At 38.6% G+C, this 22,466-nt stretch overlaps 1 protein-coding gene across 1 annotated transcript in view; it reads right to left on the reverse strand.

Moving 5' to 3' along the window:
- Positions 1 to 4,356: 4,356 nt before the first annotated feature.
- The window catches only part of LOC138851067 (tectonin beta-propeller repeat-containing protein-like), a 50,470-nt gene continuing 32,360 nt past the window's right edge, over positions 4,357 to 22,466 (reverse strand). The window contains 6 exon segments of the mRNA XM_070104024.1: positions 4,357 to 4,496; positions 6,480 to 6,592; positions 18,516 to 18,609; positions 18,612 to 18,636; positions 18,928 to 19,006; positions 22,407 to 22,464. Coding sequence (XP_069960125.1) covers positions 4,357 to 4,496; positions 6,480 to 6,592; positions 18,516 to 18,609; positions 18,612 to 18,636; positions 18,928 to 19,006; positions 22,407 to 22,464 — 509 coding nt within the window.

The raw sequence follows: 22,466 nt of genomic DNA on the forward strand, positions 1-22,466 counted from the left end.
CAAGTTAGTTTTTGTGCTGCACAACCAAATTATATTAACACTACAGCATGTTCATAATGTGCTAAAAGCCCATTTGGGTTATAAAGTGCCATAAGGCAAAAGAGGCTAGTAGAAATAATGATGTAACTACTTGGACTAAAGAGAACAATTAAGATTAGTAAAGATTGTGCAGGGAGTGTGTGCATGTGGTGTAGGGAAGGGGTTGTTGAGAGAGCAGGCAGGCAGTGTGAGGGTATCAGGACACAAGCACTATAGTATCATACACAACTGATGCAACTCTTTACCATGAATGCACAAATATGCAATTTATCACTGCAGTATAATTTTTTCTAAACAGTATAGTAGTATGCCTGTAAAAATACGTTTATATACCCATGTTCGTACTGTCAAACAACTGGAAGAAATAAAATATGCAAAATAACACATCTACTTAATGTCATACAACTATTATCAAGATACATCTGTACATAAATATTTTTATGGCTTTCATAAGAATATCTGAAACTTGTGATTGTGGGCAATGTACAGTAGGTCCTGCTTATGATGACCTGCATACAATATGGACACTTTAAAACCAACTATTATCAGCATACATTTGCCTTTATGTACCCGGCATTATTACAGTATTTACAGGCTTGAAAATATCCCTTCTACACTCTACCAGGGTCTACAACCTGTGGCCATGAATACATATAGCCCTTCTAAGAAATGGATGTGGACTTCACATGAAATTATGAATTCACTTTTTCAGCAGATTCCACACTGCACAGTGTCAACAACACTGTGTGGCCTCATCACACATTTTTGACCATTCAATGTGGCCATTTGTGTAGGAAGGTTGAGGACCAATGCTGTATACTATACTCTATACTGTCACCATGGCTGTTTAAAATATTTATATATGGGGTTGTACAAAAGTGAACACTAAGGCATTAGGATAAGTGTGGAATAGAGAGTTGTGAATCTGCTTCAGAGTGGTGTCACGGTTACTGTTTGCTGAAGATATGGTTCTTTTGGAGGATTCAGAGGAGAAAGATTGCTTCTGTGCAGAGATGTTGCTGTACTCTGCAACACTATGGTTAATGCCACATGCTCATAAAAAAACAAAAATGTCCTACATGTTAAGACACCAACTTAAGAATATTATCAAGTAGCAAAATATTTGGTATATTTAGTTGAAAAAATAAGTGAAAATAGACAGAGAATATAATATCAGAATATATATCTGTAGTTTACAACACAGTGTTTATAGAAAACAACTTTCAAGTTCTGAACTATCATGTTGTAAAATATTTCAGGAGCACATTAACATTAAGTGGGGATCCTACTGAATGCCCTTTCTAGTAATATACATGTAAAAAAATACTAAGTAAATATAATGTTATCACGTGCTGAAAATTCACAATGAAGTTATGCCAATATTTCAATGGAATGATCAGAATATGACTGTTGTGGACTAACCAGCCCACTGTTTTAGTTCTGCACCAGAATACTGGTTGGCAATATGTTATGACCCTCTGTGGTGAAGTGGTAATGCTAGACTGCAGGTTTTAAATATGAACACATTACTGAGGAATTGTCTATGATGTCAGTGAACAACATCGATGTAGGGTTTCTTATGCGTGCTGAAGAAATTATCAAGCCCAGGACCTTGTTTGTTCAGAATATATTTTTGGAACTCTGATACAGTTTGTATGTGATAATTTCAATATTATATTTATGTAAGATTATGCAAGATTTCAGGTGCGTCTTGCTACTTCTACTTACACTTAGGTCACACTACATACATGTACAGCATATATATACACACACCCCTCTGGAGTTTCTGCTATTTTCTTTCTAGTTTCTTGTTCTTGTTTATTTCCTCTTATATCATGGGAAGTGGAACAGAATTCTTCCTCAATGGTATCGCGTATTTATGGCTAAAATGCCTGGGGCAAGGGGCTAGTAACCCCACTTCTCTTGTATAAATTACTAAATTTAAAAGAAAACTTTCGTTTTCTTTTGGGCCATCCTGCCTCAGTAGGAAACAACCAGTTGTTGAAAAAAACAAAAAAATTTGCACAAACAATAAAAATATTACAATTTTAATACAATATTTCTAAGTCAGCAGGGCATCATGTGATGTCTGTGGAATGGGAGATAATCAGGTTTCATCAAGGAAAAGAGTAACTCAAGTTCTTTGGATGAAGGGCCCAGTCTGCCAGCATATTTTCATTTACATCAAATCTATTAAATAAACTACCAACTTGTCTTTGCAAGACAGCTGCATCTCCTGTCTTTCAAGACAAGCCTGTGAAGCCTTCTTGGTAACACTTGCTATTGCTTAAATATGTTCCAACCAAAGTTTTAACAAGTAAACAACGGCCTCACTGGTTTGCTGTTGTTATAATGTAGTATCAAGATGATATGCCAGTAATATCTGCCTAAGGGAGCTCATATGAGTTGCTACAGCATAGCACTGTAGGTATTATGAATTTTGATAGGCATAGCCCATCAAGTCTAAAATCTTGGCTTAAGATTTGCTTTTTTACTTAGCCTACAAAGATTTAAATGTCATGTAAATTTACACCATTTTGATGTAGCAAATCTAAGTCAGGGAATTCAGAGTAGGTTGATACACAGGTACCCCCATCTCTCAGAAATACTAAGACCCTTACCACTGGCATCAACAACCCTCTCATTAGCATCAAAGACACCTGCAAGAATCAAGAACCCCTCACTGTAATCAAGAGAACACCTTCACTGGAATCAAGAACCCTCACCAGAATCAAGAGCCCATTCAAGCAAGACCAAGTATTCACCAGAATCAGAACCTGCTCTCACCAGATCAAGAACCCTCTCAATGACATGAGATGGCTTCCTTGAAGGGTATTATTAGTGTGTGTGTGTATTATTATTATTATTATAATCTCCTGCAGTATCATGGATGCACCACAGGAGTTGCAATCACATGAGTGTGAAGACAAATGCCATACCAGCAGTGAAGCCTGAATATAGCCAATTGCTAAAATCACCCTTATAAAGTTCACTGAAAGATATAATATTAAGTTACTATATTCACACATCTTCTAGTGTTTTTAACCTACGAGTTTCTCTTGTAAAATTTTCACAGTGCTCTTTGTATTTAAAATATATTAGATGAAATAAATGAGAAAGATTGTGGCATCATGTGCAAGAACTTGAAGGCAGTAATAAGGTGATGTAATTGGCTATTCACAAAGTCATCCAGGTGATACTGTAATTTTTGGTTTAGTAAGATGTTTGGGCTCTTAACACAATACTGCACTTTGTATGACCCATACAAGTTTAGCACTTAGTTTTTAATATGATTATTATTTTTATTATCACTGCTTGATTCCCACAGGGCAGGAGTGGCCCGAAAAAAGAAAAACTTTCACCATCATTCCACTCCATCACTGTCTTGCCAGAAGGGTGCTTTACACTACAGTTTTTAAGCTGCAACATTAACACCCCTCCTTCAGAGTGCAGGCACTGTACTTCCATCTCCAGGACTCAAGTCGGCCTGCCCGATTCCTGAATCCTTCCATAAATGTACTTTGCTCCACACTCCAGCAGCACATCAAGTATTAAAACCATTTGTCTCCATTCCTCCTATCAAACACGCTCACATGCCTGCACAGTCCATTTACTTTAACCTCCTTGCCCCTCCTCCAACCTTTCCTAGGCTGACCCCTACCCGCCTTCCCCTTCCACAGAACTGATACCTCTTGAAGTCATTCTGTTTGGCTCCATTCTCTACATGTCTGAGACCACCTCCAATAACCTTCCTCAGCCCTCCTGGACAACAGTTTTGGTAATCCCCCTTTTTCTCCTAGCTTCAAACTACGAATTCTCTGCATTATGTCCCACCACATTGCCCTCAGACACCTTGACATCTCCACTGCCTCCAGCCTTCTCCTCGCTGCAACATTCATCACCATACTTACACCCATATAACAGTGTTGGTAAAACTATACTCACTTGTTCCATGCCTCCAAGGACAAAGTTCTTTGTCTCCACAGACTCCTAAGTGCACAGCTCGCATAAATAGTCCCAAGCGTGTGTAGTGGACCCCGGATTACTCGATTTTAATCCGTGCAAGAGGAGTAATTGTTATCTTGAAATAATCGTTATGTGGACGTTTTCCCCATAGAAATAATGGAAGTAAAATTAATCCAGTGCAAGACACCAAAAGTATGAAAAAATTTTTTTACCACATGGAAATGTTAATTTTAATACAAACTGAGAAAAGGCATGCTGCCATGACACTTACTTTATTGAAGATCTGGTGATGATTGATGGGATGGGAGGAGAGTGACATTATCTTCTTACTGTTTAGAGAATCCCCTTCCATTAGGACTTGAGTAGCAAGTCAGCACCGAGGTCACTTCCTTCTTCTTTTAATGCCACTAGGACCAGCAGAGAGTCACTGGACCTCTGTCGCACAACAAATCTGTCCATAGAGCTCTGTACCTCCGTTCCTTCTGATTTGTCTAAAATGAGCCACAACATTGTCATTGAAATAGTCTGTACGACACCTTAGCTGTGTCAGGGTGATTTTCATCCATAAAGGTTGCAGTTCAACCCACTGTGCACACATTTTCCTTAATTTTTGAAGTAGGCACAATGGATTTACACAACTGGCATAGGCTTCTCAGGAGTTAGCCCCAAACCCTTAAATCTTTCTTAATTTCCATACTAAGTTATGCCCTTTTACAGGGTTGGCGCCGACTTTCTTGGGGCCCATGGTCACTTATTTTCAGAAACAGCACGAAAACACTGTAATAATCACGAAATATTCGATTGTATGCTTGGATGTTACGCGGAGGCTGGCTGGTAAACAATGCTGTGGAACACTATGAAGAAAGCGTCTCGGAAGAAAATCGGTAGCGGGTTTTTAAGCGGTATGAGGCAAAATTTTTGCAATTAAAGTAAGCGTTATGCGGAAATAATGGCTATGCTTTGATGCTGTCGTTATCAGGGTCCACTGTATATCGTTTTACAACATCTGAAGTATGTAAAAATGTAGATCTTCTTTTGTTTTACATTTGAAAATGTGTAAAAAAAGTAGATCTACTTTTGTAGCACTAGAATATGAACGTCAATCTCTTTGGACCGTTTGAGTTATGCAGTGAGAACGTCAGTTTTAGTATAATATTAATACAGTCGAACCTCTGTGTTTGGAATTTATACATATTTAGCCACTTATTAAATGCGTTTTTCATAAAATTTCTCCAAAAATACACCCTGCATCCTATAAACTGAAGGTCAGTGGCAGGCTATAAGTTTGGGGTGTGGGATGGGTTTATGTATCTCAATTCGTTGATGCGAGTCACTGAAACTAAAACCAAGTCTTATATTTCATGAGAAATACAGTGATTAGTTCCTCATGAGTGTTCTAATGATAAATTTTCTTTACTAATGGATAATTCACCATAGGAAAATAATGTAAATTGGATTAATTCTTTCCAGACCCCAAAGTTACTCTTCACAAACTATTTTTAAGTTTACCTGGAGTTTACCTGGAGAGAGTTTAGAGTCCTTGTATTAGTCTGTGACCAGGTTAATTAATTTTGTAAAATAACATGTACAAGCAAGAAATTAAAGCATAGACTATATTATTTTTATAATGAAAATATGGTAGATATTAACATGCCATATTCCTTGGCTAAATTCAACAAGACATTTCATTTTCCTGTTTTGAAATAAGTTTCACTTTCAGTTCAATGAGTGGTTCTTACAAATTCATTTTACAGCATTCAGTTCACGAACATGATCACTTATTTTCAATAATAAAATAAAATAACACAAAGTTATGCAAATTATTATTATAATCAAAAAAGAAGTGCTAAACCACAAGGGCCATACAGCACTGCAGGGCAGGAAGAGGCGAGGTATCAGGTGGCAAAGGAGAGGGATGATAGTAGGTTATGGAGGACAGCGGGCAAGGATAGTGCGGGGGTAGAAGGTAGCAAGGATTGAGGTAGAAAGGGCTGTGGGGGAGTGCTAAAGGCATCATCATCAGGTTGTGGAGTAAATCAGTTGTCAAAAAGTAAATAGAGAGTCCAGATTAAGGAGGGTTCAGTCAGCAAGAAGGGCGTAAAGCGAGCAGCAGGCGGAGGCGACATTGGGTAATTCTGCGTGCTCGTTGATTGAGTGGGCAGTCTAACAGAATGTGGCTGAATGCTGGAACATGACAATTCTCACAGGAAGACAGGTGCCTCTCATGCAGGATACCTGTAATTAAGATGAGTGTGGCCAATGCGAGAAGATGGGAAAGTAGTCTCCCAACCTCGACACTGATGACAAGAGAAGGCGGCCAGTAACCTAGACTTGGTTTAATAGAATGAAGTTTGTTATTGAGCAGATCAGACAAACATTGCCAGCGGGTGTGAAGGTGGGTAGCAATTACAGCAAAATAGTCCGTGAATGGAACACCTCTATATGAAACTGGAAGGTGAAATTGTACTGCTGACCTGCAGCAATGTCTGCCTGTTCATTTGCCCTATCGTCAACATGACCAGAGACCCAACAAAAAATATCTTTATAGCGGTAGAGATCTGGCACAGCAAAAATGGATATGAAGAAACTAGGGATAAGGTGTATCAAATTTTTGTATATCCTGTAAAGCTAAAGGAGTCTGAAACAACCACAGATGAGTGACACAGGCATAGATGCAATATGGATAAGTGCTACAAGAATGGTGCTAATTCAGTAAAATGCTAGCTGAGAATAGTAAATGCCCACGCATGACACTGTCCGGAAACACTGCTCGCGAATCTGGTGCTGTCAGAAGACTTAGAGCCATCTGTGTATGCAGCAATGGCATGAGAATGAGAGCGGAGAAGTGAGTCAAGAAAAAGCGGGAGGCTTCTACACATAGGCAGTTTAAGGTTTCGCGCAAGAGTGTGAAAAGAATGCACTCGAACGGCTGGAACTTCCCAGGAGCCAGGAAAAGTAAGATGTATGAACATAGAAGGTGGTAACTGAAGGGAAGACAAGAGCGAATGGAGGTGAAGAAAAGGGATGAATTAAACAGGAAGTAGCGAGCAAATAAACAATGTCTACTAACATCAGTGACTATTCTATATATATGGAAGGTTATAGGGAATCCACGGAGCAAACATGAAGTAGCCCGAGCAATGGGCATCAAGCGATAGGACAGGATGAATATTAGCTGCAGCATGAAGAGTCTCAACAGGGAAGGCGAAAAACGCAAAGTTATGAAAAAATCTTTCTTCTTCTTTCAACATACAATACGTATCCCACCGAGGTGAGGTGGCCAAAGAAAAAACTGAAGTTTCTCCTTTTAAATTTAGTAATATATACAGGAAAGTTACTAGCCCCTTGCTCCCGGCACATTTTGATAGCCTCTTCGACATGCATGGCTTATGAGGGAAGAATTCTGTTCCACTTCCCCATGGAGATAAGAGAAATAAACAGAACAGTTGAAAATGAAGAAAAACCCAGAGGAGTGTGTATATATATGCTTGTACATGTATGTGTAGTGTGACCTAAGTGTAGTAGAAGTAGCCAAGACTTGCCTGTTTTTGTTTTTTCAACAAGTCAGGCCGTCTCCCACCCGAGGCAGAATTGACCCAAAAAAAGAAAAAAATCCCCAAAAAGAAAATACTTTCATCATCATTCAACACTTTCACCACTCACATTATCCTGCTTTTGCAGAGAGTGCTCCAGAATATAACAGTTTAGAAGCATATCATTATAGAGATACACAACATATCCCTCCAAACTCCAATATCCCAAACCCCTCCTTTAAAGTGCAGGCATTGTACTTCCATTTCAGGACTCAAGTCGACTATATAGAAAATAACGGTTCCTGAATCCTTCACTAAATATTACCTGCTCACTCCAACAGATCGTCAGGTCCCAGAAAGTATCATTCGTCTCCATTCCTCTATCTATGCGCTCATGCCTGCTTGCTGGAAATTCAAGCATATTTATGAGACAGACAAAGGCACCAGCAATCCCTGCCATCATGTAAAAACAATTACAGGCTTTTAGTTTTACTCTCACTTGGCGAGACAGTAGTACCTCCCTGTGGACGGTTGCTGTTTACCAACCTACTGCAAAAAAAAAAAAAAAAAAAAAAAAAAAAAAAAAAAAAGTTAAGTAGTTTTTCCGAATATTGGTATATTTTTCTTTAATTTTTTCGTACTGGTTTTATGAAAAAAAGGTGCATCTAATACGAGGTTCAACTTTTAAAAAATTTAAAAATACTATAGAAAAAAAATAAAGAAGAAAAAATAAAACAAATTTAAAGCTTGATGAATGGTTTTAAAAAACCCACAAGTTGAATGAGACATATCAGCTTTGGGGGAATCTTTTTAAAAAGCTTTTTCCCCCGTGGTTTATTGATCAATTAAAAGAGGCGTAATTGGGAGGTTAGTTCAGTCCTCACCCGAGTGTTATTTGTCCATCAATTGATGGACTGTGGAAATTCCTGAATAAAGACCATATGCTGCCGTGTCTCAATCTTTTAATTTAAAATGACAAAATAAATAAAAAATTGTTTTTCGTTGCGTTCTGATTGGTGTCACAAGTTATATAAAACTTCAGAAAACAAATTTAATTTCCCAAGAATAATACAATGATATAATGATCAGTCTAATATTTTTTAACTAATATTTTTCCCCCTTTTTTGGGGGAAATTAATGAGTATACCAATTATACATTAAAAAAGGCTAATAAAACACTATCACAGTTAAATCATTTGGGTTACTATCCAGTGTTACTAACAACTTCTTAAAAAAATAAAGAACATTTATATATAATCTTAAGCATGTTTCAAAATAATACAATACAAAATTACCCCCTTTAAAAAATTATGTATTTTTCAATATATGCATTAAGAAGGGTCACTTTGATATGGAAAAAGAACATATTTTGGACAGTAAATAAAAAATTTGGTAAAGTGGACATAAAATTATTTCTGAAAGAGATAGGATAACAGAAAGTGGATTGAAGATGAACAAGGAGAGTTTAGGAAAGGGGGGATGTGGAAGTGTTTACAATGACATATAAGTGAACAATAATTAGATAAACTCTTTTTGCATTTTTTGAATTTGAAAAGGCAGGGTGGGATGTTTTCAGTCCTGGTGGGGGAAGCATAGTGCCACTCGAAGGAATGAATGCTGCTGTTTGGAGGTCTGGTTGTGATGTCTGTACACTTCAAAGAAAATGATTTAAATGTTTCCCTATTTTTTTCCCCCTGTTTGGAGACACCTGATGTGTAAAAGAAAAATATATACATCTGTACTCTAATGATACACAGGTAATTAAAGCAACCATAATATTTGCAGTTACGCTCATGGTAAATTCTTATCCATTTTTTTAAAGATTAGAATGTATAAACACCAAGGAGGACTGTTTAGAAATCTAGCCATTTCCCCTTTAAATAGTATTAGAAGAATCAAGAAAACAGAAAAACATTTATTAAAAATACACAATGTTTCAGTCACATGTAGTGAACTTTCTTAAGTGAATCAGGTCACTTGAGAAAGTTCATTTTATGAGGGAAATTGTGTGTTTTTATAATAAGAGAAGGTGTCACCCCCAACCTGGTGTGATCAGGGGAGTGTCCCTCAACCTGGTGTGATCAGGAGGTGTCCCTCAACCTGGTGTGATCAGGAGGTGTCACCTCACCTGGTGTGATCAGAGAGGGTGTCACCCTCAACCTGGTATGATCGAGAGGTGTCACCCCCAACCTGGTATGATCAGAAGGGGTCACCCTCAACCTGGTATGATCAGAGAGGTGTCACCCTCAGCCTGGGTATGATCAGAAGTTTTCACCTCAACCTGGTATGATCGGAGTGTCACCCTCACCTGGTATGATCAGAGAGGTGTCACCCTCAACCTGGTATGATCAGAGAGGTGTCCCTCACCGTGTGATCAGAGGTGTCACCCTCAACCTGGTGTGATCAGAGAGTGTCACCCTCACCTGGTGTGATCAGAGTGTCACCCCCCCTGGTGTGATCAGAGAGGGGTCACCCCCAGCCTGGTATGATCAGAGAGGTGTCACCCCCACCTGGGGGTGATCAGAGTTCACCCTCAACCTGGTGTGATCAGAGGTGTCACCTCAACCTGGTGTGATCGAGAACATCGTTCTGAGTTATGAAGAAACAGTCCAAATATGGCTGGAATAACGGCTTAATTCACAGTTATCATGGAAACTTCAGTTAAGTTTTGGTCCATCATGAACCATGATCAGTACAAATGATAAATGGAAACCATCACAGTTTCACTCTCTCTAAATTGTAGGTAATTTGTGAAGGTTATCATATGGCATTGTAATTTTGTAATTACCTGGGCGGGATGTAACCAAATTATTATAACTGTGTAATTGGCATATTTGGAGAAGGTAATCTTTAGTAAATTTATGCACTGTTTGTGCAAAAAAATGAAAAATAATGGGCCCACACAACATATGAAGCTAAAAGATATTTCCACAAAAAAATGTGATTCACTTCATGTTTGTAGGAGAGTTTGTAGAAGCAATAAACAGCTCGAACAGACTTATAAAGTAGATCACAGTATAAATAATTTCAAATTAATTTTTTGTAAAAAATCACACACTCAACATTTCATATACATTTCCCAACATTTAAATAGTCTCTAAACTTTATATTAAATAATGTCTTAACATTTACATTAAATATCTAAACATTTATATTAACACATGCATTTATTATAAAAAACTCTTAAGAACTTACATCCAAAATATAAACAAAAAAAAAATTTCTCTCTTATATGGTGTGTCACAAGGAAGGGAATGCACACAGACTCCATCCCTCCGATGGTGTGTTCCAGCCTGTACCAACGGAAAGACAGATACTCCAACCCTCGTGCAATCACTCCTTGTACTGTTCCTTTCTCAGTATCATGGTATCCCAAAACTGCCCATACAGAACCATCAGCACAATGCTGAAACTACACACTTCCACTACCCCCAGCCCGGGTTTCCTTCAGGGAAGAGGGAACACTTTGTTCTACGGTAAAGTGAACCCCGGTCGAGCCCCCCCACAGACCAGGCACGGCACTAACTACAAGTGGTGACCTGAATCAACGTGACCATTGTACACCCTGTAAATATATAATTATAACATTCAACAATATATACTACTCTCAGTCGGAAAACATCAAACTGCATTAGTCTAAAGATATACTGATACAGTACTATCCCAAATTAATAGATTTTAAAATTCCGTTCTATACTTAGGGTTATAATCCGATGTGTATTCTAATCCTTCTAAAAAAAAAAAAAAATAATCTGTACTGTTTTTCATGAAAAGGCAACTGCTCTTAACAAGAAATGTATCATTTTTTTACTTTAGTCTAATTAAATGACACAAAATAAAAACTACTAATATAAAAGTACAGTGCCAAAAGGGGTAATGAGTACCCATCACACACAAATTGCAATACAATCACAAAACAGGAGATCACAAAATGCAAAAAACCCACAACGAAAAAACTAGTAAAATTCCAAGTGCTTTCATGATTTTCACTACTTTCACTATGTTATTATCCATATCCATATTGAATACATCCCATATGTATACATATATGTGTATACACATGCAAATTTTCTAATTTGGATGTCGACTAAAGTACCATCATACAGGTGTACATCACAAAGTGCTAACCTGGGAGTTTCGGGACACCAAGCCTCAGATGTGCCTGGCCATCTTTACTAACTGCCCACCCCCACAGCCACACACAAAATGGGAAAACATGACTGGGACCTCCGTTAGACAGGTTATTTTTCCCGGTTATTTGTGGCATAACAAGGACTTTTCCCCCGGTGGGAATCCGCCCACAGGAGGCTTGGAATTTGGCCCGTTTGAGGAAAGTGTAACTAAATTTTTATGTTCTTTAAAATTTTAAAATTTTAGACCTTGCAAAACCTTAATAGGGGGAAATGTTGAATTGTGAAAATATGTTGCATTCCTGGTAATAATGTAAAAAAAAAAAAAATTTTTACTGTTATATATAAAAATTAATCATCATATTATGCAAGACAAATTAAACAATTAAGGATGTATGCTTCATGAAAGAACACTGACAATGGTTAAATAATATTTCAGGCATCAATATTTACAAGAAAAAACTAAACACAATTTTATATTTTTAATGTACATAGATAAGAATACAGCAAAATTCTAGGTGTAAAGGCAGTTAATTAACTTACAGACACTGAGGACATGAACAAGTGCCACCTTCCATCTGTTCCCAGGGACCTGATTTTGAAACTCTGCACTTTCTCACCCAGCGGCAACCAAATCTGTTGCATAACGGTGAGCATGGTAACAAGGGGAAAATCTGTAGCACTGCCATCCTTCAGCTACACCTCCAGGAGTGTGATAGTCTACACACCATTCACTCGTCTGTTGAAAAATACAGTAAAACATTGATTTAATGCCCCCTGATTACATATCTGATATAAAGGAAAACCTGGTTGCTGGAGAACAGCCACAAACAAGGGAAAATGTTGGTTAAATCTAAATTCTCTCTTTTTTACAAGCATGGAAAAACAACCACAGCTTTCAGATTTAGGTTCCATCAGTATTAGTGGACCATTTCATCCCCTATTAATTGGTTAAATTGATATTTACAAAATATAGAACCTATTTTATTTTTTTTTACAATTTATTATAACACCCGTTAAGCCCAAATGAAAACAGAGTAGCAAAGTACTTAAAACAGTATTTTTTTAACTTATAACCTTTAGGAAAGTACACTTCAGCTGTTTATAATGAAGTTTCATTAATAAACAGCAGAAACAAGAGGAAGCATTCCATCAACTCCTGGATATACTGCATGATTAATATTGGTAGAAATAATAATAATAATAATAAAATAATAATAATAATAATAATAATAATAATAATAATTATACTAGATTAGGTGATGAAAGATTGAATATCAGATTGGGGAGAAGTATGGAGGAGGTGAAGTTTCAGATATTTGGAGTGACGTGTCAGCGGATGGGTCTATGAAAGATGGGGTTGAACCCAAGAATTGATGGGGAAAAGAGGATGGTGCACTTAGGAGTCTGTGGAGACAAAGAACTTTGTCCTTGGGGGCAAAGGAATGTATGGGGTATAGTTTACGCGCTCTTATATGGGTGGCGTGGGTGATGAATGTTGCGAGGAGAAGGCTGGAGGCAGTGGAGATGTCATGTCTGAGGGCAAGTGTGGTGTGAATATAATGCAGAGAATTCGTAGTTTGGAAGTTAGGAGGAGGTGCGGGATTACCAAAACTGTTGCCCAAGGGCTGAGAAGGGTTGTTGAGGTGGTTCGGACATGTAGAAGAATGGGGCAAACAGGCTTAAAGAGTGTATCAGTCTGTAGTGGAAGGAAGGCGGGGTGGGTGGCCTGGGAAAGGGTTGGAGGGAGGGTAAGGAGGTTTTGTGTGCGAGGGCTTGGATTTCCAGCAGGATGCGTGGCGTGTTTGATAGAGTGAATGGAGACAAATGGTTTTAATCTTGCGTGCTGTTGGAGTGTGAGCAAAGTAACATTTATGAAGGGATTCAGGAACGGCAGGCGGACTTGAGTCCTGGAGATGGGAAGTACAGTGCCTGCACTCTGAAGGAGGTGTTAATGTTGCAGTTTAAAAACTGTAGTGTAAAGCACCTTCTGCAAGACAGTGATGGAGGGAATGATGGTGAAAGTTTTCTTTTGGCCCCCCTGCCTTGGTGGGGAAACGGCCCTGTGATAATAAAAAAATAAATAAATAATTTTTGCTATTATTATTATACAAGCAAGAGAAAACTGACAGGTGAGCTCTTAGTGAATTTTTAAGTCTCAACAAGAACACAAACATCATACTGTACTTTCTAGTGAAGACAAGTCAGGCATCGCAAGAATGATGGGTAACCTCTACAGTCTGGCAAAATCTAAATAACGAGGGCATTCCTCAATGTAAATGTGTTCATCAGTGATATATTTTTTGATTGGAAGTTACGTCATTTTTCTGCGATGCCTCTTGTTATCTTATCTGGGAAACAAGAAAGTCACAGCAAGGGGAAAGATTTTATACTGTACCCATCAAGACATGAGTTGGAGACATTTTATTATGGAAAGGTTTCTGTCCTGGACCTTTTCACTCTAAGGTCCCAAGAACAAAATATATCCATAATAAAATGTCTGTGTTTGCTCATGCATCTTAATAAAAGTGATCCAATATGTGAATAAGGTAACTTGCAGCTATAGTAATCTAATTCGCAAATATATAAAAATGTTTGTGTTTGGGTGAGGACCAAAGAAAGGGAATACTCCTGAAAGGACATTAATAAAATAAAATGTCAAGATGAAGTACTGTACTCAGTAGCCAAATGTTTTTTATTTTTTTCCCAGAATTTTAAGCAGCCTAGGAGCTTGAAAAAACATGGAGACCAGTGGGACATGAAAAGTAGTTTACCTTTGGTTTTGCTACCACATACAAGCATGAACACATATGCGAGTATACTGTATTATGGTATATCGTGAAAAGCCACATAACTCAACATCCCAAAGGTTAAAACCCAACTTAGTAATTTAAATAGAAAATTAAAATATTTTTACAATGAATCACATCTGTATCTTAGATAATGACAATGCAGTACTGTACACTATCTGCAGAAATCTGTTAAATATACCATAAATCAACACACTGCCAAAACTATTTACCGACCAGTGGGGGGATTGCAGTTTGGGGCTCTCCTTTGCGCTGATGGCGTCAGTTTGATCACTCCAGGTGTGGCGGTCAGTGGAAGTCTCGTATGTGAAGCCAGTCACAGGGTTCCCGCGCTGATTCTCCCCACATACATGTGGCGCCCTCACTCATGATCTGTACTCCAGCATCATTCTACTGGCTGTGGAGAAAGTCAACCCCTAACAAACTACTATAATACTACTACTCCTATCCCCATCATTCTCCTCCTCCTCCCCCCTTTTCCCCCATTCCTCCTCCTCCTCCTCATCCTGTCCAATGTTCTGGCCTTCTCTTGCTGTTTCTTCCTCAGTTTTTGATTTGATAATGGTCCCGGAAGGACTGAAATATTGTCATAGTCTGTTTTTCCCAATGCAGGGTTATTTTTGGGGTTAATTGCCGAGGTAGTTAGAGCCACCTCAAAAGCATAAATTAATCACGAATCTCAGGTTTTCGAAATTTATTAACCTACTAAGGTATTTGAGGTAGATTGGGAATTAATTGATATTGTATATGGACGGGGGGCTTTTGACAGGGTCCCTCAGAGACTTTGAGGGGAAAAATTTAAAGGGACTGGAATAGGAGGAGAAATTTTTCCTGGATAGAGGCATGGTTGACAAATGGCAGCAGAGAGTTTACATAAATGGGAGAAATCAGAGTGGGAAGCATCACGGCGGTGTTCCACAGGGGTCAGTGTTGGGCCCCTGCTGTTCAAAAACTACAAAAAGACATAGATGAGGGCATAAGAGTGACATCACAAGTTTCCTAGACCAAAATAGGCCGTCAATTCATGCTGGAGGACATTAAAGCACTCAGGAAGATTTGGGATAGATTGATGCTGTGGTGGAGAAGTGGCAGATCAGTTTATATAGACAAATGCAAAGTTCTAAATGTTGGACAGGACAATAACCATGCCACATATAAACTAAATAATGTAGGTCTTAATATTACGATTGCGAAAAGATTTAGGAGTTCTGGTTAGGTAATCTGAAACCAAGACAAAAGTGCATAAGTGTTGCAATAAAAGCTAATAGAATCCTTGGCTTCATATCAGAAGCATAAATAATAGGAGTCCTCAGGTTGTTCTTCAACTCCTACATCCTTGGTTAGGGGCCCCATTTAGATTATGCTGCACAGTTTTGGTACCGTATTACAGAATGGATATAAATGCTCTGGAAAATGTACAAAGGAGGATGACAAGTTGATCCATGTATCAGAAACCTTCTCTATGAGGATAGACTAAGGGCCTGAATCTCACTCTCTAGAAAGACGTAGAATTGGGGATATGATTAAGGTGTATAAATGGAAGACAGGAATAAATAAAGGATGTAAATAGTGTCTGAAAATATCTAGCCTAGACAGGACTCTAGCAATGGTTTTTAAATTGGAAATTCAGATTCAGGAAAGATAGGAAAGTACTGGTTTGTAATGAGTTGTGGATGAGTGGAACAAACTCCCAAAATACAGTTATAGAGGCCAGAACGTTGTGTGCTTTAAAAATGGTTGGATAAATACACAGTGGATGTGGGGGGGTGTAGTTGGACCTGATAGCTTGTGCTACCAGGTCGGTTGCGTGTTCCCCCCTTAAGTCAAGTGAGCCTGACTGCTGGGTTGGGTGCACTGCTTGCCGGAAGAGACTTTGGACCTCCTGCATGGGCCAGTGGGGCCCGCTGCAGTGTTCTCGTTCTTCCATGTTCTTTGGGGAAAGAAGGGTGTAGAGAGTATAGTTTTTCCACGCTCTTATGGGTGTGAAGCATGGGTGATGAATGTTGCAGCGAGGAGAAGGCTGGAGGCAGTGGAGATGTCATGTCTGAGGGCAATTTTGGTGTGAATATAATGCAGAGAATTCGTAGTTTAAGTTAGGAGGAGGTCGGGATTAAAACCTTTGTCCGGGAGGGCTGGGGAAGGGTTGTTGAGGTGGTTCGGACATGGGGGATAGAATGGGGCAAACAGAGTACCTTGAGTGTATCAGTCTGTAGTGGAAGGAAGGCGGGGTTGGGGTCGGCCTAGGAAAGGTTGGAGGAGGGGGTAAAGGAGGTTTTGTGTAGGGGCTTGGACTCAGCAGGCATGGAGCGTGTTTGATAGGAGTGAATGGAGACAAATGGTTTTTAATACTTGCGGTGCTTTGGAGTGTGAGCAAAGTAACATTTATGAAGGGGTTCAGGGAAACGGCAGGCGGACTTGAGTCCTGGATGGGGAAATACAGTGCCTGCACTCTGAAGGAGGGGTGTTAATGTTGCAGTTTAAAAACAGTGTAAAGCACCCTTCTGGCAGAGACAGTGATGGAGTGAATGATGGTGAAAGTTTTTTTTTTGGGCCACCCTGCCTGGTAGGGATCGTGATGTGATAATTATATTAAATAATAAAATTCTTAACCATGCTAGAGAGTGCAAAAATTTAATTTTCATGTCACTAATGATTGTATGGGTGGCTCAACACACAAAATAAACTGCCTTTTCAAATGACAGTTAAGAACAGTTCAATTTAGTCTGACAAAGAACTGGTATACGTTAAAGAGGGAGAAAAGTGGCAGACCCAAAGCTGAGCTCAGCTCTCCTCAAACTCAAGTAGGACATAAAAAACAGGTTATTACAGACATGCAGGAAGAATAACTGGATAGGAATAAGTAGAGACAAATGGTGTTTGCTACTTGATGAGCTGTTGGAGTTGAGCAAAGGGAATATTTTTTGAAGGAATTCAGAAACCAGTTAGCCAGACTTGAGTCGAGGTGGGGAAATAAGTGCCAAAATTCAAAGAAAGGGGGGTTTTGGGGTATTTGTTTTTAGATGAACATATAAACTGTTGTATCTGCATGCCTCTGGAAAGACAGTGATAGTGTAAATGATGGTGAAAATGTTTCTTTCTCGGATCACCCTGACTTGGTGGAGGCGGCCAGTATTAAAAAAATATCTGAAGAAACTCGTTTAAAACAAATTTCTTACAATAGGTAGAAAGACTTAAAACTAATTGCTTACCCTTATAGAGTCCTCCTCCTGTAGCACCTGTGGGGGTATACATGAGTCATGAGATATCCCAGGTGCTCCCCCAGCTCCACCCTGGACACGCTGCAGGTGTCCCCTAAACCTCGCCAGTACCACTCAGTCAACTGGCGTTCTCCTGTCAAAGATCACTTGTCTGAAAAGCTCATATGGATACTAGACAAATTTACCTGTGACATCATCTGTAAAGATAAAGCAGTACGTACTGAAATCAATTGTTTGCAAAAGTCTAAAACTAATGAGTGACTTGCATGAATAAATACAATGATTTTTATTTCAAATCTACATACATCCCTGGTTGTAGGTTACTTCATCAACAGTGATGCTCCCTCTCACTACTACATTGTTATCTTTTAACAACAAGCGATGCTGAAGCTATACCAGAATTTGTCGTTTTTGGAGATCTGAAACAACATTCTAAATGAGATGTATCCTTTAGATTATCACAATAACTCTTCCTAAACTTCAGGTATTATTACACAACATTGCAGATGACTTGTAAAGGTAATAACACAATTGCAGACAAATCAGAGAATGGGTGGGGCTTGAATCCATGGCAAGCAAGTCCTAAAATGCACTAGCCTGTGTTTTGGGCTCACTGGCCATGGGTTCCAAACCCTACCTGTTCCATGATTTAATGACTCAATAAAATTTTACCTTCATTATGTTTAAAATTCAACGTACTGCTTACCTAATCAAGAAGATATATATATATACTCTTAGAATACTTAATAATTCAGCAATATAAGCCTTCTTTTCTCAGTAGAAATAGTCTGAGGTTCAAATTTTCCTTTAAAAGCTCACCTTAAATCCTTATCATCACAGACAACTGACACTTCACAGTGGTCACCAGGAGACAACACCTCCAGCTGTCCAAACTCTTCTGCACCCCAGATACTTTCTTCTTACTGTTAATGACAGCAGTCTGAAATATAAACAATATTACTAACCCTAATTAACAGCCAAAACTTGTCTCTAAGTTAGCAACATGTAAACATTTCAAGTTCTTGAATGAGAGAGTTAATATTAGGATTATAATCAGGAAATTGTTAAACCTGTGAGGTCACATGGTGCCTTAGGAGAAGTAAGCAATCTGCTCTGAACCAAGGAATTAAAGGCAGCACTATCAAAGAAATACTGATGAGTGTACATTCTCACAGTGTAATGCTTAAGACAATGTAGAAAGTAACAGATACTGTACAGGCTCCTCACTAACCTTCTCACAAAACCTTGGATTGATGTGAAGAGCAATGTCTGTATCAGTTCCTCTTGATGTCTGCAGGTTAATGTGGAATCTTGGAAAGCAAAAGTACCTTCATTAGATATAATGACACTAAAAAAAAAAAAAAAAAAAAAAAAAATGGACATTTCCCACCAAGGCAGGGTGACCCAAAAAAGAAAAAAAACTTTCATCATTTAACACTTTCACTATCACTCACACATAATCACTGTCTTTCAAAGCGCTCAGATATGACAGCTTACACATCCCTCCAAACTGCCAATATCCTAACCCCTTCCTTAAAGTGCAGGCACTGCTTCCCATTTCAGGACTCAAGTCCAGCTAACTAGAGTTCCCTGAATCCCTTAACAAAATATTACCCTGCTCCTCCAACAGATCGTAGGTCCCAAAACCATTCATCTCCATTCCTCCTATCTAACATGCTCACACACTTACTGGAAGTCAAGCCCCTCACCCACTAAACCTCCTAACCCCTCCCTCCAACCTTTTCGAGGACTGACCCTACTCCACCTTCCTTTCCCTACAGATTATATGCTCTCAAGTCATTGTACTTTGTTCCATTCCTCTAAATGGCCAAACCACCTCAACAACCCTCTTCAGCCCTCTGACTAATACTTTTAGTAACCCACACCTCCTTCTAATTTCCGCACAATGAATTCTCTGCATAACATTTACACCACACATTGCCCTTAGACATGACATCTCCACTGCCTCCAGCCGTCTCATGCTGCAGCATTTAACCCATGCCTCACACCCATTTAAGAGTATTGGTACCACTATATTCTCATACATTCCTTCTTTGCCTCCATGGATAACATTCTTTGATTCCATAGATACCTCAATGCACTACCCACCCTTTTTTCCTTCATAAAGTCTATGGTTTACCTCATCCCTCATAAACCCACCTGCTGACAAGTCTATTCCCAAGTATATGAACACATTCACTTCTTCCATACTCCCTCCTCCAATCTGATATCAGTTTTTCTTTACCTAGCTTGTTTGATACCCCTCATCATTTTACTCTTATCTATGTTCCTTTCAACTTTCTTTACACACCCTCCCAAACTCATCCACTAACCCTTGCAACTTCTCTATAGAATCTCCCAAAACCACGGTATCATCAGCAGAAAGTAACTGTGAAAATAAATGGTATAAAATCAGACACAATGGAAACAAACACATATGCAGTTTAATGTGATCCTTTAACCCTTTCAGGGTCCGTCCCGTAGATCTACGACTGCGTTCAGGTCAAACCGAGATCTCGCCATGAGCTCAGCTCACTCTGATAAACTGTGAGTGGTACATTTGGGCCTAGATGTGAGAGAATACATCTATGTGGTATGTGTGCCCACATAAAACAGATCCTGCAGCACACTGTGCATAATGAGAGAAAAAATGAAATCATGATTTTTCGATTAAAACAGCAACTTTGCAGTGTTTTTCGTATGTTTTTATAGTTGTATTTGCGATTTCTTGGTCTCATTTGATAGAATGGAAGACATATTACAGAAATAGAGATGATTTTGATTGGTTTTAGCATTGGAAATGGCAGAAACTGAGCTCAAAGTAGCGGAAATGTTAAATTTTTGCGATATTCAAAGTAAACAAACTACCTCACACGTCTAATACACATCAGCTGGTGGAGTCTAATATACATTCACAAATATGGTGATGATATTTATACAATTATTACAGTATTGCATAACAGTAAATCTTCTATTTTGGTGTGAATAAAAATTCATTATGTGAATAAAAATCAAAATGGAATTTATTTGTAAAGCCTCAAAACATAACTAATGAACAGAGGAAATGTTAGTTTAATCCAGGAATGCCTACATTGTTCATTCTGGACCCTATTTTGAAATTGGAATATTTTGAACTTTGTGTTAAATTGGCCAAATTAATTTCCGATCACTTTATTTTGAGTTTGAAACAGTTGACTTGGCGATTTCTTGTGCTCAATCGATAGAATAGAAGTAATACTAGTGAAATAGCTAAGAATTTGGTTGACTGGAATAATGTAATTGGCCTAAAATGAGTCAAAGTGGCAAAATGCGATTAGTAATATCGCTGACACATCAAAATTACGAGCATAATTTAGTCAATTTTCCACCAATTTTCGTACTTTTTGTTTTTACCTTCACAAAAGATTCTCTACGATTTCATAGAAAAATAACAAATTTTTTTTTTGAAATATCTTGAACACTGGTGCGGGACTCAGATTTGGGCCTTGGACCTGAAAGGAGTTAATGGCACGTTCGCCCACACAGTGGGCTTTCAAGTCACACACAGATCTACCTGGGTGGAAAGTGCAGAGGTTTATAGCCAGGTTCAGAATGTAGTGGTCAGGTGGAGAATGCATCTGATGATCTACGGTGGGGTTATAGAGTCTTGGGTAGCTTGGCAGGGGTATTGGACAAGTTGCAGAAGGTCTACTCCAACTGTCCAATACCCTGCCAAGCCCCCAAGCTCATAACCCACCTGGTGATCATCGATCCAGCATTCTCTACCATATTCTGAACCACTAAATACCCTCCTTCCACCCCATAGATCTGTGTGTGTTAAAAACCCCACTGTGTCAAGCGTTGTCGATAAGAGACCCAATTAAACTGCATAGTGTTTATGTTTTCAGAAAGTAACTGTTTTAAACTCCCATTTTGTATTTGATTCCCATAATTTAATCTCCCCCTCTCCTCCACCTAGCATTTATTTCTTTTAATCCATCTATAAATATATTTAAAAACCATGGTGACATTACACGCCTGTCTAAGGACTATTTTTACTGGAAAATAATTTCACTCTCCTACATACCCCAACTCTTTACAGCATTTAGTGACTTACTACCTATTCCATACACTTCACATCTGCCACATTGGTCCTCTATCTATCCTATCATATACCTTTTCTAAATCCATAAATGCAATGAAAATTCCCCACCTTTATCTAAATACTGCTCACTGATATGCTTCAATGTAAACACTTGGTCTATACAGCCCCTACCCATTCCCAAAGCCTTGTTGATCAGTGATCTTCTCTTCACCTCTAAATTTTCAATAATAACCTACCATAACATCTGGTATACTCATGAAACTTTTTTCCCCTTTTATTTTTACCCTCTATTTGTCCCCCTTCCCTTTATATAAAGGAACTATCATACCTCCACCAATCCCTAGGTATCTTCCCTCTTTCATACATTTATTGAACAAAAAATACCAACAACTCCAAAACTATATGTCCTCCTGCTTTTATCATTTCTGTCATAATTCCCTCAGTTCCAGCTGCTTTACCCTTTCATTCTACCAAATGCTTCATGCCCCCCCCACACTCGCATCTGTCTCCTCTTCACTTCTACGAAGTTATACCCTTTAAAAAATTTCATAAAAATATTTAGCATTCAATTGCTTGCAAAAATTTCATAGACAGTCATGAGTTAGAAGAAATAAAAAGTGCCTTACTGATCAGCATTGCAGTGAATTTTGCCTGAAATTGAGACAAAACAGCCAGGTCGGGAAACC

This window comes from Cherax quadricarinatus, chromosome 88 (assembly GCF_038502225.1).
Source record: "Cherax quadricarinatus isolate ZL_2023a chromosome 88, ASM3850222v1, whole genome shotgun sequence".
Taxonomy (NCBI): domain Eukaryota; kingdom Metazoa; phylum Arthropoda; class Malacostraca; order Decapoda; family Parastacidae; genus Cherax; species Cherax quadricarinatus.